At 45.2% G+C, this 17574-nt stretch overlaps 1 protein-coding gene across 2 annotated transcripts; it reads right to left on the bottom strand.

Annotated features, from left to right (window-relative positions):
- Positions 1-94: 94 nt before the first annotated feature.
- Positions 95-16516, bottom strand: ccdc120b (coiled-coil domain containing 120b). Of its 2 annotated transcripts, none has more exons than XM_030418736.1 (11): positions 16433-16516; positions 8971-9129; positions 8785-8884; positions 7651-7781; positions 6515-6616; positions 6299-6419; positions 6056-6115; positions 5552-5705; positions 4952-5053; positions 3576-4613; positions 95-2506 (listed from the first exon to the last, which is right to left on the bottom strand). In XM_030418736.1, the coding sequence occupies exons 3-11, from the start codon at positions 8831-8833 to the stop codon at positions 2410-2412; spliced, it is 1854 nt and encodes a 617-aa protein (XP_030274596.1). In that variant the 5' UTR covers positions 8834-8884; positions 8971-9129; positions 16433-16516; the 3' UTR covers positions 95-2409. The 2 variants fall into 2 exon arrangements, with proteins under 2 accessions (XP_030274596.1, XP_030274597.1); XM_030418737.1 differs by lacking the exon at positions 16433-16516 and adding an exon at positions 12838-13512.
- Between the last annotated feature and the right edge of the window lie 1058 nt (positions 16517-17574).

Below are 17574 nucleotides of genomic sequence, written 5' to 3'. Positions count from 1 at the left end.
GGCACTACAGAACAACAGACCAAAGAATAAAGAGTAGTAAGACACAGAAACAGGAAAGCTTAATGTCTAAACAAATAAACGTTTTACACCTGTGTTGATTTCAACATGACACTTTATTTAGTAGAATGAATGCACAGTCTCATACATACAGTATAGGGCGGGCCTAAAGTCTTATTTCATAGGCCTGGTTATAAAGAGGGGAGGGATAGAGAAAACAGCTGCACTTAAATATCAAAAAAAAAAAAAAAGAAGAAGAAGAAGTAGAAGAATCAAATATTAACACGTCACACGGCTGAATGAAATGAAATTTAACACACATTACCGATTCCCGCACTGATGAGAAAGAGCTACAGTAGATAGCTACAAAATGTTATAGGTTCATAAATATAATATAGTTTGAATAAATTTGCCTCAGAGCTAAATTTATATCATTTACTTTAAACTTACAGAGTACATTATATGAAAAATACATTTACGACCCCCAGTGCACAGCAGTTTGGTCTTTGATTTCAGGTTTTAACCAGCTGTAAGAAGCTGCATGAAGCTGGATACTGAGAGGATGTGAACACACCAGACAGCAGAAGAAACCAGGTAACACTCGCTGTGTGCTACGGTTTGTAACAGAGTAGAAAACAACACCACGAGTGACAATCGTAAAGAAGTACATTCAAATGAGTCCCAACATGGCCAATGGAAAAATACTTAAAAATATGTTGACTTCTGTTTACGATAAGACAAATACTTTCAGCCTCCTTGAGGATTTTATTCTTCTGATTTTTCTGAACATTGCAGCTGTTAAGACTCTGATTACAAATATATCATCATGACACATAACTACTCTGATCTTTAAAAAAATGTGAAGTTAATTGTATTTTTATTTTTTTTTTAAACGACACACAAACAAGCACGTGAAATGAGTTGAAATCATTACAAATACAAAAATCAGCCAGCATGAACTCTCATTAACAAATTTACTGGCATGAGACCTGCTCACACCATCATTCAAAACTGCAGCAGCCCTATTCTGTTCAAACCACCAACCTCACTTTTTACAACCAATTAAATAGTGCTCACTTGGGGGTGGAATGAGTTGGGGAGGTTATTCTGATTAAATACTCATGTCGTTAGTTGAAAAAATTACATTGTTAGTACAGGAATAAAATATCAGCTTGAAACTCATCAGTACAATCCACGCTATATACAGACTCAAACAGACCTTCAGTAGATGTCGATAAAACTCGCTTTCCTCAACTTTCCCCAATCATAAACCCTGTCGAAAGCTTCGGACTGCCTCTCATCTCTCTTGGAGACAATTTCATAGGGAATTAAGGCTTAAGATGTTCATAAAGTGCTCCATATGACACTCAAATCCTCCACAACCAACTGCAGAATAAATCGTCTCGATATGAGTAAATACTTGTCATACAGACATGTGCTACTGCCACACACTAGGTCTCACAACAGCCCTCAGGTTTTGTCCTAAAACTGGTCTAATTATTCTGTGAAGGTCAGCACAGAGAAAAGCTACATTTATCGGCCAGCACCGAGCTGAATCTAGAAAAACAAACGGAAAAATCACAATATGTATGACATCATTCCAAACACCCTAATTTAGTGACATCGTATACTGCTCTCACTATTCGATTAGACTAAGCTCACAAGGCTTACTGCTAACAGTTCAGATCAATAGAAAGCACTTTTAAAGTTCTCTAACCAAGGTTTATAATAAAACTTTTAGGCACTCCCGTCCGCTACACCTGCACGCTACAGTTCATGGCCCCTTTCGTTTATCAAACGTGAAAAATACAAATGGCTTTGAAATCAATGGCAGATGGAGACCGAAGCATGTTTTTTTTTTGCGTTTTATATAGTTTCACAAACACACATTCACCGGCATGTATTGATAATACTTTTTCAAATGATGTGAGCTCATATAACATCTTCGTACGTCACACGATTAATGAGCAATAAATTAACTCTGTAATGTAACTGTTATTTATATCTCAGAAGATACAAAATAGTGATTTAGAGTTGTATATATTCTGTAAAAAAGTATATCTCGGGAGACTTTTCGGGGTTACTAGGAAGGATTTTACTGATTTGATATATGAAGTACAGCATGACCATATTGTTATTAGTGAATTCCGGTGCGCATCCACATGGGATCACTGGGTTTGAAGTTCATATACTGGTGGGATTAGTTATAACGGGGGGGGGGACTTGCCAAGGCTTTTTCACACTGTACAGCTACAGTTTGTCATTTATTCCAGTCTCTTTCTGCTGAGGTTGCCGTGTTTTGCTTTGCTGTTGAGGTCACATTGTATCAACTTATCTGTGTGTGAGTCTGAGTGAATGTGTGTGTGTGTGTGTGTGTGTGTGTGTGTGTGTGTGTGTCAGTGTTCTGCTGCTTCAGACTAGCGTGCCTGGGTCTGCACTGGGTTCCTTTGGGGTCGCTTCTTGCATCTGTGGATGAGGAGTCTCCTGATAGAGAGAGAACTCCATCGACCTGTCGGGGAGGAAAGACAAATCAATACAGTGATTAACAAACCCGAGGCAGGAAGAGGAGGGTAAAACCACAGCGAGGATACATATTCATCATGTATAAAGTATGGATCATGGCTAGAAGAGAGCCTAGAAGGGATGTCCTTGACTGCTCATGTGTAACTACTGTCTCTAACAGACCACTTCGAGGAAAATATGTGAGAAAACTTGAGTGTTCTTTCATCGGGAGACATCCGAGTGGCTGGATGTCGGCGTGACAGCAGCGGAAAATGCTGACCTCACAAAATACAAAGACAAACAAAAATAAAACAGCCAGGATTGTAAAAGTCAGAGGATGATCGATGGACTGGAGGGGAATAGAGTGAGAGTAATAGCACCATCCTCTGCTGGAGGACTAGCTGCCAGGCTTCCAGTGACAAAGATGTTTAAAGGTGCAATATGTAAGAATTTTAGTTTGAAACATTAAACATTTTTTTTTTACCAACATAATCAACAGAACGTGAAGACATAACACTTCTGGCTTTACGTCAAAGATGTCTAAGTATTGTGTCGCAGAGGTATTTACTGACGTAGCAGGCTAACAAGCTAACCCTATGCCTGAAAACCTCAATCCAAAGCTCCAAGTTGAGTGGTGTAAACATCAACACTCCCCAGGTAGTCTGGCTGCAGTTAGTCACGCTGGTGACATGCTGCCTTTATTTGTTGGCAGTATGAATTCAACAGGTAGCCAGTTCTTACATGTTGCACCTTTAAGTTACTCAAACAGGAGAAAGTTGAGTAAGTGAGTATTTAAGCAGCAGGTCAGTCTGTTTGTGCCTGACTCAAAATAAACCACAGTTTCAGTGTAGATGGTAATGAAGGAACAGCATATTGCCCCTTTAGGCAAATCTCAGTAATAAATACCGACCGAGTGATTGTATTTACATGCATATTGTTATTTGTAGTTAATGAAATATATTCTTATATACCTGCTAAAACATACAAAGTGTCCCTTGAAATCAGATAACATATCACAACGTTCATGATGATTCCCACCTAAGACATATACATATAAAAGACACAAAGATACTGACCTTCCATGCAGCGGGTGACCATGGAAGCTGGCTGACTGGGGTATCGAAGACCTGTGGAGGTTGGCTGTTTCACCTTGAACAGACTGGGCCTGGTGGACCAGCGGATGGGGGTGTGAGAGGCGAGAGATCCCCGCCTCGTGGCTCTTTGAGGCAGCAGGAGGATAGCCGAGGGCATTCCTCAGGTACCAGTCCCTCAGTCCCTCCAGAGCCAGGGCTTTATGCAGGCTCCGTGTCGAGTCCTCTGGGGTCGGAAGAGAGAACTGTGGGGGTCTGCGGCCGAAGGAGGGGCCAGACAGCTCGGTCTGGTAGGGGAGCAGGTTGGGGATGGAGGATGTGGTGGTGCCAGAGGCAGGAAGGGGAGACTCGTACGCTGAAAGCAGGATGCCATCCTGGGAATGTTGCTGCAAAGGAATAAAGGGTCCACAAGATTTGGTTCTGGTGACTTTGACCCTGCGCAGCTCAGCTTGGGACCCTCGGAGGACCATGGGGCTATAAGGAGGTGCAGCGCTGGGGAGATGCACCTGGGAATGTGAAAAGCCATTGGCATGGGGAGGCGCCGCTGCAGTAGAGGAGCGAGGAGAGGGCCCGTCCTGCCAGATCCTGCCAGTGGACTGGTACAGGTGGTGCTGCACCTGCATCCTCTGCTGTTTCCCCCAGATATAGTCCATCAGTAGCTCATTGTAGCCTCCACCAGCCCCTCTGCCACCCATGGACAGACGCAGTTTGGCCTGTTCCACAGAGTTATCGACGTGTCTCTCGGGGCTGCCCAGGTGAATGTGTCGCAGCTTGCCATCAGTCAGTGTCTCAGAGCTCTTGTAGGGCCCTCCTCGGGGGGGCATCCCGTTTCTGGGAGCAGGATCGTCAGGAAGGCTCGACCTATCTAGCAGCGCCTCGGAGCTGTTACTGCGCCTGGCCCGGGAGCTGTAAGGGCAGCTTCTCCGGTCAGAGGAGGAGCCCTCCTGGGCCAGTGGAATCATGTAGGGAACATCCAGACTGCCAGACCACTGCTTCAACCCATTACCACCCGACGCATCCGACCTGAAGCAGAGATAAGCACAACAACAAATTCCATTAGGAGAGGACTCGGAGCAACTGTGGATAAAGAAAAGAGAGTGAAAGCAATTTTAATCAAAACCGTGTAACAGCATTTCACGGAGAATCACTTAGACGGGACACAATTTTTATGCTCAAAGAGCAAACGACGAGCTCAAGCCCTTGCTGGTAGCTAAATTTGACACTAATCGCGGTAACAACCCTGACTCTGTGTCTGCATTCAACTAAGTCATTAAGCCAATTCCCTGCACACAGTTATCACAGTTGGGGGGGAGCTGTAGCTGTGATTCATCAGACGGAAGCAGCTCTGTATCGCAGGTTACCTGACGTGAACGCTGATTGGAGCAGTTCGGGCCAAGAGAGGAGTGGCTGGAACACTTCTGCCTTCAACGTTAGATGCACTTCTTGGTAAAGAGTGAGTTGGGCTGTGAGACGCAACACAAGAAGACATGGGTGCATTAAACATTTGCTAAACTAATACTGGCTTTTGTCTTCGGTGGGAAAAGGCGCAGTAAGTTTTCATTCCTGGGTCAAATGAGTCTGCAGTTCGGGTTGTTCGTGGGTATTTATCAGCTCCAGCACTGGTTGGCAGTGATAAACAAGACATTCAGGTGGACACACTCATTTCTGCCCCTTTTCCAGAGTGATGTTATGATGCAAGTTAAAGTTCCGAACATCGCAGCGCGAATGTTTTTCTGTCTCTATCTCCGTTCAAGCAGCATACTTAGACAGTTTAGTCTGTGTTGAGTTTGAAAGAGTGCGTTTGTGACATTGAACCAGAAGAAAAACACAGAAAGTCAGACTCGTCCACTGATAATTGGAGGGAGTGAAGCAGCTATTTTTAGGGGGATTACAATGATTAATTTTGGTGTTAAAAACAGACTGCACAGCTTGCAGTATAGGGGTCACTTAAAGAGAAGTACCTGACAGAGCTTGTGACAGAGTTGCGGCGCGTCCTCATCTCGTAGTAAATCTCGACTGGAGACAGCTTCCTGCTGATCCTGTGGTCGGGGCTGCCCACGGTGAGTCGGGGCTGAGACAGAGAGCGCTGGTCAGCGGCCACGCTGGGAGAAGACTCTTTAGGGGACAAGAAAAACAAAGAAATTACCTTTTAATGAAGCCCTCTCACAGATGACAAATTAACTGATCACGCCCATTAAAAACACAACAGGCCGAGCGTGCTATTTTGGGTTTACAACTGAGATGTGACTGCATATTCAGTGTCTAAACACCAGAAGTGCAAATGAGTCTCCCACCCGCTAAGTGTGAGTGATGTATTTTGAATGTGATGCAAATACGTTGAGCTAATTCTGCTGCCTGCCTGCCTACTACTGCGCCAGCTAAGCTCATCATGAATATGGAGCTGCAGCACGTCCACCAGAGACACAGACAGTTGTTGAAAGACAGTTTGTATTCGGTTGACTCACCATTGTCATGGGATGTTGAATCTGACATGGAGCTTGTACTCTCTGACATGACAGTGTCCTCTGAAAGAAAACAAAGCGTTCACAGGTCACAGATGATGGCACATGGATTTAGACACATCTGCCGACACAAGAGCAAAGCTAAGTGTGTTTTAAAGAGGCAAAGAATGTTAATAACAACGTAAGATATGCTTGTTTTTTAAAGCGGCTGTGTGGGTGAGGTGTTTGGATGCTTTGAAATCATACCTGTGTGACACCCTCGATGAACTGTCCTCTTGCTATTTGGGACATTTCGGTCCGATTCTGAGTGTCTGTACAGAGCACCGGTGAAGATGGCTTTCATCTGCTTTCTTTGGGCAGCCTCATCCTGACAACAGAGACAGCCAGCAGTGTTAGTACACAAGTACACACAGAGGTACAGCTGCTGCGTAAACACTATTGATATTCAAGGTGTTGACTTACCTCTGCCTTGGTGTTGGGCGCCAGGCCAGCTCTGCGCTGCACCACTGGGGGTTTCTCTCCCGTCTCTAGGGGGAAAGCACGCGGCAACTTCCCGGTCAGCTCCTGCAGAGGACATTCATTAGCCCCCAGTAACTAACATCCATCTTCTCACTGGCCTGTAAACTCCAAACTGTTGTATAAAATGATACCACTTACAAGATTACTTTAAGTCTTTAAAAAAAAAAAAAAAAACACCCTTTAAATAGCTGACCGCACTGAAAAAAAGATAAGCAAGAAATACTACTTCTGGCATAATTTTGTGCTAAAACAGAAATAGAAGAACTGTACAGATGAGCAGAGATTCACACTTTTTAATTAGCTACACTGAAAACAAATTAGACAACTTGTGAACCCTAGAATAGAACAGAGTGAGTCATATACACCGAGGTGAAAACACGTTTTAAACAGCTCTGAATGAAAAGCCGAGGCAGCTGTGACTTCATAAAGACATGTGGACAAGTTGATAACAGATGGCTGTCAAGCAAGTATAAATATGTATCCCATTTTATGTGAAGAAATTATTAAAGCCCGACCGATGTGCGGTGTTGTGTCCGACTAAAGGGAGTAAAACATTCCGATGATATATTGCATGTGTTTATCAATGTGGTTATCAAACACTTGCGTCAAAGATATGTAATGGAGGCAGGATATTTTGTAGTTTAACAATAAACTTTGTCCCAAAAAAAGTTCAAGTTCATTTTCAGTAAACATTACTTGAAGATTAATAATTATAAAATCACCCCAAGCATCAGTTCCTGCACCGTTTTCTTTAAAACCGAAACTGTTTCATGTTGGCTGATATCCACAACAGATATGCCGATACCGATGCACTATACATAATACGGTATAATAACGGCTGATAATATCTGTCAATTGATGTCTCTGTCGGGCTCTAAAGATTACCATGGTTTATATTTAAGTTGCTCCCAAGATCTGAGGTGCAAATACACAGAATTCTAAAATACGCTTCAATTGGTAATGCGCTGTGAGATCCGCAGTAACAAACTGCAGTTGTCATAATAATTTGGGGTGAGTATGGAGTGAGATGGTGCACCAGGAGCCTTGTACGTTTTGAAAGTGAAGTGAGAGCTACTCACTGCTTCCTGCAAACAGACTTGTTTGAGTTCCCCCACTCTGGAGTTGAGGAGGGCCTCCAGGGCCTGCTTCCTCTCTTGCAGAGCTGCAATCCTCTCAGCCTGCAGCTTGCTGTCCTGGCAGCCTTGAACATCTACAAAGCACAGCACATGAAACGACTCTTTAGAAGACTTAACACAATTTTAAAGCTGGCATTGTTCTATATTTTTTATTGTCGGCGCATCCCACGAAAAGACCACCAATGAGTTGATCCTGCTGTCAAGTAACGTCTCTGTGTCTAAAGCGATATGCACGGATATCTCATTCTTCTGCTCCACAGAGCTCCTGGATTTTGCTTCATTACAGTCTCCACTGAAAAAAGTCAGGCACAAACAGACCGACCTGCTGCTTAAATACTCACTTACTCAACTTTATACTGCTCTACTGATTAAACTTAAAGGTGCAATATGTAAGAACTGGCTAGCTGTTGAATTCATACTGCCAACAAATAAAGGCAGCATGTCCCCAGCGTGACTGCTAACTGTCACTAAGGTTGACAGACACAGGGCTAGCTAGTAACAACGCTACTCCAGTATATACCTTTGCAAGACTATACATACATGTCTTTGGCATAACAGTAAAACTGTTACGTCTTCACTGTCTGTTGATTTTTTAGAAGTTTTAGAGCAATTTAAAAAAAAGACACTATGTTTTTGTTTTTATCAGCAAAATACATTTTTTTCGACTATCACCAAAATATAATAATTTGAAAAAATATCAAACACAATACAGACTTCTACTTAAACAGCATGAGACTGCAGATTGAACGCAGACGTGATGCATTCAAACTAAGAAATGTCACTTTTTAAAAAGGCAGTGTTTTGGCTTGAGCTGCTTCAAAGTGCCTGCTTTCTTTGTCTGTTCCTCTATGCTCTGATAAGATTGTCCGACAGCTGCGGTGACAGCACGTCAACAAATGGCCTTCACACATACAGCTGTTTTTTCAGCTGGTTGTTCCCTGGAGAAAAACACTTTTGTTTTCCTTCTGTTGAACTGTGAGAAAAAAAACACAAGCTGATAGATTTGCCAGGCCGTTTCAGGCTTGTCGGGACATGAAAGTGTCCGTCTTCGCGGTGTGAGAAGTCGTCGTTACTCACCAGGAGCCCCCAAACCCATGGATGTGATCAGATGTCCTTTGACCTCCATGTGATGGAACTCTGGGGACTTTACAACTCACGCTCCCAGCCGCGCCCTCACCTAAAAGAAAAACAAACGGTGAATTTACTGCTGCCGAGACGCAGCAACTAAACGCACACAGATTTGGATGTTTCCCTCTCGCTGACCTCGCAGTATCAGCCATGTGTTTTCTTGAGCTGGAGAGTCAATGGTCGCATTTCTGGCAAGTCAGCAGTTGATAAGCATCGGTCTCTCGTAGATCAGATTACAGCAGGTACCATGAGGGGGAGCCACTGCACCTCTGTTCAGGTGTCTATAGCTGAATCCTTAAGAAGGAGAAGAAAAAAAAACATTAGTAATAGAAGTTAAAAAGAAGGGAATAGTGGAACAACATTTTTATTTTCTGATGACATACACATGAACTGTCAGAGAGTCGGCGTGGTGGAAGTCGATCTGTCATAAGGTAAAGATAATTATCAGGATAACTAAAAGCACACACGGAAAAACTGATATGACAACATATGAGGCCACATTTAAAAACATTTCAGATGCATTTAGTCGCAGTTAAAAATCAAAAGTCTGCGCTAAAACCCAAGTTGCTCCTCCGGGCATTCTGAAAATGACTTGCGGTCTAAAATTAGCTCTCAGAGATACAATTAGCAACCAATTAATTTGCAAAGAGAAGGAAGAGCGAGACAGAAAAAGTAACATTAATAATGTATGGACAGAAACAGAGAGGGAGAAATCTAATCCCTGTGTGTTTTATGTCTCAGTCGCTGCACAACAGAGGGAGCCGGCGGGATAGAGCCAGGAGCAAAGTGATGGGATAAATAACACAGGCGGGGAATAAAAGCAGTGTTCGGAGGAGGTTTCTCTTCGCAGCAGTCATAAATATGAGGGTTTACATGAAATTCACTTTTCATGGAATTACGTTTGCCGTATTTTATCGCTTCCACATATCAAATCATCCGGGAGGGAGGAGAGGAAAATTAAGCGGCAACTGCCTAAAATTGAACAAGTGGCCGTTTTTTAAAAATGGCAAGAAATCACTCGTCTGTAGCAAGTGAGCAACCTCTCTCGCGTGCACTTCTCCCCACATTATGGAGGTTCATTACAAACAAAAGCCTCGTCCCTAATACCCCGTAGAGACTTGACATCCAAAAATAGCGATGGCGTTTTCTGCCAAAAGCCTCTCATTCAACGCTGCTCACAAATCGCTGCCATAAACAAGCATCTTGCCAGTCGAGTAAATCATAAAACGACTCCATTCAACCCACAAATCTAGACGGAAGGCCTCAAGGGCTGAATCAAAATTACCCATCCAAAGGCTGCTTCTGCCAGCATCACATCTTTCAAAAAGGAAACATTTATCTATCAGTTACCGAGTGGCTGTGTCAAGGCTCTGAACACAGCTGGCCAGCTTTTTTTTTAAATTTTTTTTGGTGCTTTTTAGGTCAGAAAGACACAGCTCTGTTTCCCCTTACTCAAACAACACAGAGAATGAGGCCTCGTTTGTGCGAGGACATACTTGAAATACTTGTACCAAGTTTGCTCCTGTGCAGGAACTCGACCAGTAGCTGCTGTTTGCTCCTGTACGTGTGAAAACCCCCCCAGCATGCTTGACCTCCCATCGGCAGACAAGTAGGAGCCTTTTCACGCGAAACAAGTGGCAGGGTAACGACCGCCGCCCGGACAAAAGCTCATCACATGAACCTCGTTAAACACAAGCGAGTCTGTGATAATCAGATTTTGAGTTAATCTAATATGCCGGGAAGGACTTTCACCTGGGAATGTCATGTCTGGCCTCTGCTGAACAGCGAGGCTGAGCAGTAAACCCTCTGGGAGAAGCAGTCAAGAGAAGACAGACAGAGACATTTGGTATTCATCTGGATGGTCGCTGGGCAGCTGAACACGGGAGCCAAAAGGCTGCCAAGCCTCTCACGACCGGCTTTGTTCAGCAAACAAAACACTTGCTTGAGAAAGTGGTGCTTTACTTGCCACCCACTAAAATGTGGCCTTTATCTCTTCATAAAACTAACAATCCTTTCACTGTAGTGCTGTGGGTCAACTAATGTTTCATTTAAGCTCCAACAAAATAGTGATGTAACCTTCCAAAATAGAAACAAAGGGTTCCTCCTCTTATAAATGGAATGTTAATGTATCACCAATACACCCAACCTTTGTTTTCTCCAAAAAACTCAGTAGTTTTACTGCTACAGCCTTCCTCTGTCTAATATGACCATGAGCTATTAGCTCTGAAGTACAGTTTTGTGTTTTGTCATCATCCTTATAATACATTAGTTAGAAGTACACTGTAAAACACTGTTTCAAAGATGATGAATAAGAAAAATCATTGTATTTATCTTGCTAACATTTCGCCCATCAGGTGAAGCCCTGCCAACGTGGGCCAGGCATTCACACCACAATTGGCAAATCAGATGGAGCCCCAGCTAGCCGTTAGCAACCGTCAGACTAATTAATGTCAATTTGGTGCCCACTGTGAGATTAGCTAGCGTGATGGCTGGAAGGAGAAAAAGGGGCTAATATGGGCACTTAAACTTTTAGCAGTCAACTTTTTGGCTGTGACTTACCATTCTTAAGTACATACTGATTGCAAAGTTGAATGACTGTAAATAAATAACCGCATCCCAATATAGACTGATTCTCTCCAAGTCTCGCTTTCGGTATGCTATCCGGTCAGCTCCCGGGCTGGATTTGTCCCGGAGCCTCTTATAACCAAAACAGGAAGAGGCATTGTTTTCCCCAGATGCTATTCCCAGGTAACGCTGGAACAACTGGAATAGCTGTGGAAACTCTACGCCGCAAAAGAGAAAGAACCCAGCTGATGGAGGGGGCAAAGCAGGAGAAATAGGAGAGTGATACATATGTTGATATGTGTTTCCCATGAACAGCAAAACATCGCTCCAGGGCCAACTTATTAATACAACCGGATGTTTACTCTGCCTTTTTCACAGCACTGAAATCAGGATTTCTGGGTCAATTTGTGATTCTTACAGTTGTTTTTTCCTTCAGTCAGTATCCAGGCTGCTAGCTATGTGACAGCAGCCCCAACAGTTATACCACAGAGAAATGCTTGTGTCTTTTTATACTTTAAATATTTCTTGCTGTCTTTTTTTTAAAATCACAAGTCATATTATCGCCGCACTGTTGACCAATGTTATTGCACGTTGCATATTTTCCTTATAGCGTCCAGGCCAATAATAGCTAGTAAATACTGTAGCGTAACTTAATTAGTTTCCTAACTTAATAACGCTCTGATCTGTATTTCCGTTTAGGGCAACACAGTCCTGTGGCGTCTAGACGCCACTGTCTGACTTCCCAGCATCAACGCACATCAGCCTCTCCACATAAACAGTAATTTTATCACTCCAACACACACGGCTGCTGTACCGTGACAGCTCCTTCTGTCATGTGTCCGGTGAGTGCCCGCTGGCATCGGCTGACGTGTGTGAAATAACATGACGCTGCACAAAACAGCCAGCGTGTGATGCACTCCAACACTGTGTTTTTGCATTTACCGTCATCCCTTAAATGCCTTGTTGTTCAGCAAAGGCTGCACAACAGGTTACACATACGTCTTTACCCTCCGTCTCATGAAGGCTTTCACGTTTGCTTCTTGTAAACACTCTTGTGAGTCTGTGTGTGACAGATTCCCAACAACAGCAGTTGCTATTTGTTTGGAATGAACACAAGATGAATTCAGTTGCAAGCCAGCAGCAACACTTTACAGCTCAGTTTACATCTAAACTGAAGGAGAGAAAGAGAATTGACATGAGGAATAAATATAACAGAAAAAAAGGAAGTGGCACAATTTCTGACATGACATGTGAGCAGAAACAGCACAGTAGACGGTACTTAATACCAACTGTGCTCCCCTAACACACACTCGGAGAAACACACACACACATGAAGGCTCCCCAGGGCCACTTCAAGGATCCCTTAAAGACGAGGGTGAATCAATCAACTGCAACAAGTCAGCCTCTAACCGCTACTGCGACCGACAAATAACACACCTGAGAGGATCAGCGGTCTCACCGGCTCAAGTCGGGCGCTTACTGCTTTTGAACATCTGGCGTACAGATGTGTGCAGGGGCACAGGTAGCACAACACGAGACCGCCTCACATTCCAGAGAGAAGCCTGCAGGAGAGATGGCGGGACAATGAAGAGTCAGATAAACGGGAGTCAGGGCTGAGAGCAGCATCAAAGGAGGGATCAGAGGAGGAATGAGCACGAGAGATACGAAATGCGACGCGATCGTCAAACACATGTTGACTTAGCATGTGCGAGGCAGGGGGGTGGGTGAGGGACGGGCTCTGGGGTGGTGATGATGGTGTAGATAGCGCCGTGGGAGCCATGTTGATTAAAACATGAGCCGTGCAAGGAGAGCGAGCTGTCCCTGTGCAGCGCGCATCACACGAATGCAAATCAGCGGAGGGTTTAATATTCAAGTCCGACGGGCTAAAAACGCCGAAGCCTGTAAGGTAGATCCAATCCCACCATGTCCACGCTGCTCTCACTCACAGGCTTAGGAGTCATCCGTATTAGATCGCAAACATTCCCAGCGTAGCTAAATTACTATAGGCAACAATTTTACATCCAGCTTTCTCATCCCTTGATGAACACGGTGCCTCCCAGCTCTCAGAGAGATTCACTCCGTCTGCTGTCAGCTTTTTATCTGGCCCGAGACTCCCAGGAACAGGCTACTGTTCTCAGCAGCGTTTATATCACAGATATATTCATGACTTACAGTGCAGCTCGCCTTAAACACGAACAGCAGATTCTTCTGTCGCACAAACTGTTTGTCAGCCTCTTCCAACAGGCGGCACAGAGCAGCTGAGATGTCAGAGAGCAGCTGAAATATCACCTCCTGCTCTCTGCAGACAGGTGAGGCCGGCAGCCCGCATGTTGACTGTTGGTGTTGACACAGCTGCTGCTGTTGTGAACTTACACATGGTAACCAGGGCAGGGTTACAACTAGAGACGGCGCAGCTCCGGAAACTGTTTTCGGAGGAGTCAGAACTAGGCCAATAGTGTTGCAGAGCGCGTGGGTTTGGATAAATCCAGATGAAACGCTGCAAGGTCGGCTCTCAGGATGACTCCAGAGGCGTGCCACAACAAAGCTTCCAGTGTTTTATTCTTGATGCGTCTGACCTCCGAACCCTGAACCCTGCTTTGTTCATTCGTGAGAGAACGATAATGTGACCTTTATCCGAGCGCTCTCCCCGCCATTCAGCATCAGACTCCAGGGTTGTTCTCCCCCAGCCGGTGAGGTGAAGTGATGAGAAAAGGGAGACGCAACTCGGTTTTCTGTGTGGAACAGAGATCGGCTGACATGCGGCTGATTCAGTGCAGAGGATTTCCTGAGCTACCTCCACCTGACCAACCCCAACCAAAGAAGGGCTTACGGAAGGTCAGGCGACCCTACTCCCCAACCCCCCACGCCAATATGATCTCCTCTTGTGCGCTGTATATCCATGAAATACTGATTTATAACACGCTTATCGGCATACAGCAGGGCAGCTTAGCTCGGGCAGACCAATCGTGGGTGCTCAGCGGTCCTCCTCCCCGGCCTTGACGCTCACCTTTGCACGTTTGACACAACCACCGCGGGTGAAACAGAGCAATCTTGGTGATTGCTATCCACCTGGATTCAGCTAAGCTGAGGCGAGGGGAGTAATAAAGAAAGGAATGTGGCTCTAACGTCCAAGGGGATTATTCCTATGCATTTCCCCTTTGCTCCGTGACACCTGGAGGGGTTTCTGTACAGTATGTATTCCCACTGTAGTTTGTATGCCTCAATGTGGCTGTAATCCGCCTTGTTTGGTTTCTGATGTGCGGCCACAGCCAGTCACTCCATTACTACACATGTACAACAGCCTCGTCTGATTCTTCTCCGCTCTCCGTTCTTGACGACAGAAGAAATGTGGGTGAATTCCCTTATCCGTAGCCGTGCTGCTCTGGTAATTTTTCCACACTTGATAAGGTCTGGGATTTGATTCCCTGAGCTCACACACATACACACACACACACACACACACACACACACACACACACACACAACTACCCACCACTTTGGACGAAGCCAAAAGCGTATTTTCATTTTAAATCCATGCAAATGGTACAGGTAAAAGAAAAAAAAGGCCTCGCTGAAAGGTCCGGGATCCAGATCAGGGTAAGATCATAAACCTGCATGCTTGTCAGTCGACTACTCCTGAACCAGATGCTAAACATCATGTCAGTCCATGTCTTGGGGGCATCATAAAAGGAGCAGTGTCACCTTGATGCAACAGCGTGGCTAAAGAACACCATTGTGTTTGCACCAATCTGGGTCATGGTCCAATTCCATGGTGTTTGATTGAATTGTAACACTCAAAAGTGGCGTGGAAACAACGGGGAGTCGCTTCATAGAAAAGGCCGGGCGCCATGTTACCAATTTGGACACTATAACAGGGAGCAGAGAGGGGAGAAAACAAACACCAACACGCGTCAAAATCCCCCCCTGAACAGGACAAAACATAGCACGAATGGCCTCCAGGCTTCCCCTGCAATAAAACAACTCCACCAGAGCCTCTTTGCGAAATGGCCTGATGTGTCCAAGAACCTCAAATGCCCCGGCAAATACAAGAACCCCCCCCCCCCCCCCCCCCAAAAAAAAACAGGAGCGATCTGCACTTTTCGAAAATGCTTGGCAGCAAAGTGGAAAATCCCCTTCTGAAAACAGAGAGGTGTTTCCCAGATACACCAAACGGTGGGCTCGCAGTGAATCACCCCTGAAGGCACTGACTGACCCACACACACACACACACACACATGCGGATGAGTGTTTTTCAGATCCAGACAGAGATCCCTGTTCAGGAATCTGTTAATAATGGGGCTTAACACTGTTGCATGAGAACGAGCAGGATTTATATGCGAGGACAGTGAAATCAATAGGGGCCCAGCGGACAGCACATGCCTGTCCTGCCCCACAACAATGCAGCAAGGAGAAGTTGTGCGCTCCCAAGAAGCCCCCTTTTTTCATTCATTTTCTTTCTTATTTAAATCCGCCTGTTTGCATCCACCACGTCCGTCGCTGCTGGAAACACCGGGGGGTGCTGCTCTGTTTACAGGCTACAGAGAGAGAGTGAGGGAGAGGGGGAGAGAGCCCCGCAACACACGCACAGATGAGAGGAGGCACCGGCTCTCAGTCAGGTCCTCCGGCGCTTCGCGTTTCATGTACAGGCGTGTTGCTGAGCCCGACGCGGAGCAGCATAATGTGCTCCCGCATCAAGCCCCGGCTTCTGAGGCTGCAACAACAGCCGTCCCGCATCTGCATAATCGGTGCAGGGCGCCTCGTAATGAAGCACGCCGGGCTAATTCATGGAGACATACCGCAGGTGTGTCGCTCTCTGACACGGTGACAAACCTGGAGGTTGTTGGTTTTTTTTTTTTTTGCGTGAAGGTAAACGCACGTCCGAACGAGAGATAACACAGCGGACAACGTCTCGCAAGTCTCCTATGTAAGGCCGTGCATCCGTGACAGAGAATATAGGTTATGTTGTCGGTCACTCATTAATACGCCCAGTCAGGATGAAGAAGGACATCTTGGAGCTGAATCCCCCTCTTACCAGAGAGCATGACCGATGCCTTCGGAGGTCTCCGCGGTCCTCTGTAGCGAAACCGAGCCGAGGAGAGTCATTCCTGCTCGGGGGGGGGGGGGGGGGGCGCACGGTGTAAAATCCTCCCCTTGAAGAAAAGCTTCAGCTAATTAAACGTGCTGCAATTCGTGATGCGCGAGAAGAAGAAGAAAAAAAACAGGTCGCCCCTCGTTCATGGCAGCTTCGTATCCCGATTGTAATTCACCAGCAGCGTCGCGACCTCCGCCGTGTCGGAGCCGCTGCGCATCTGAGCTCGGCAGACCTGCTCCGAGAGACAAGAAAAGCTTTCCCTTCTGCGCCGGATGAAAACCCTCCGTTTCTCACAGCCGACCGAGCCGACACTGTCACGGCCAGCAGCGATGCCCCTCCCAGATGTTACATGCCTTCAATGTGTCGGTCCTGTGACAAACAGGTATTGTCATCTAGTCAGAGCTCCGTGACTCTCATCAGTTGTTGCGCAGGGACGCGTTCACGGACGCTCAGTAGTAAAGAGGGGGAGAGAGAGCACATTAGCTCCAGTTGGTATGTGGCGCTCATGTGGTCCTCCTGCTCGGTCTTTACCCAATTATTCTGTGAAGACGACTTAAAAGATACTCGTGTTTTCAGTTTCAAGTGAAAAACTTTATTGTTATCCAGTCATGAACAGCAGAAAGCCTCATAGGTTTAGGAAAAGAAATCCGAGATATCAAAACACAGTGAAAATTAGCCAGCATGCTAATGCTAATTCAGAGTACCAAAAGAAAATTAAATGAATTACATTTTTAAATAAGTAAGTGAAGAGGAATTTCTAGTGGAAATGTTGAAATTTCTATTTTAAAATCTACAGAGCACTGTTTTACAACTCTCTCTTACCCATGAATATGTTGCCGCCACACAACAGCCTATGGCTTTTTCAAACACTGTTTAGTTCAAACTGCAGAAAATGCATTAAACACTTAAACATTTTAGTGTGTTATTGTCTAATGACACTTTAAAATGCTTTAAGATTGGATGTGAGCGTTCCTTTAGTTAAATCATGGCTGCCCAAAGTAAGGCCCGCAGGCCAACCAAGGACGTAACATTAAAATCTCTGTTGGAGGCAGAGCCCCGTTCATTCATATAAACACTGCTCA

The sequence above is a fragment of the Sparus aurata genome, chromosome 6, assembly GCF_900880675.1.
Source record: "Sparus aurata chromosome 6, fSpaAur1.1, whole genome shotgun sequence".
Taxonomy (NCBI): Eukaryota; Metazoa; Chordata; class Actinopteri; order Spariformes; family Sparidae; genus Sparus; species Sparus aurata.
The sequence above is the reverse complement of the archived record's forward strand: the minus strand, read 5'-3'. Positions and strand labels throughout refer to the sequence as shown.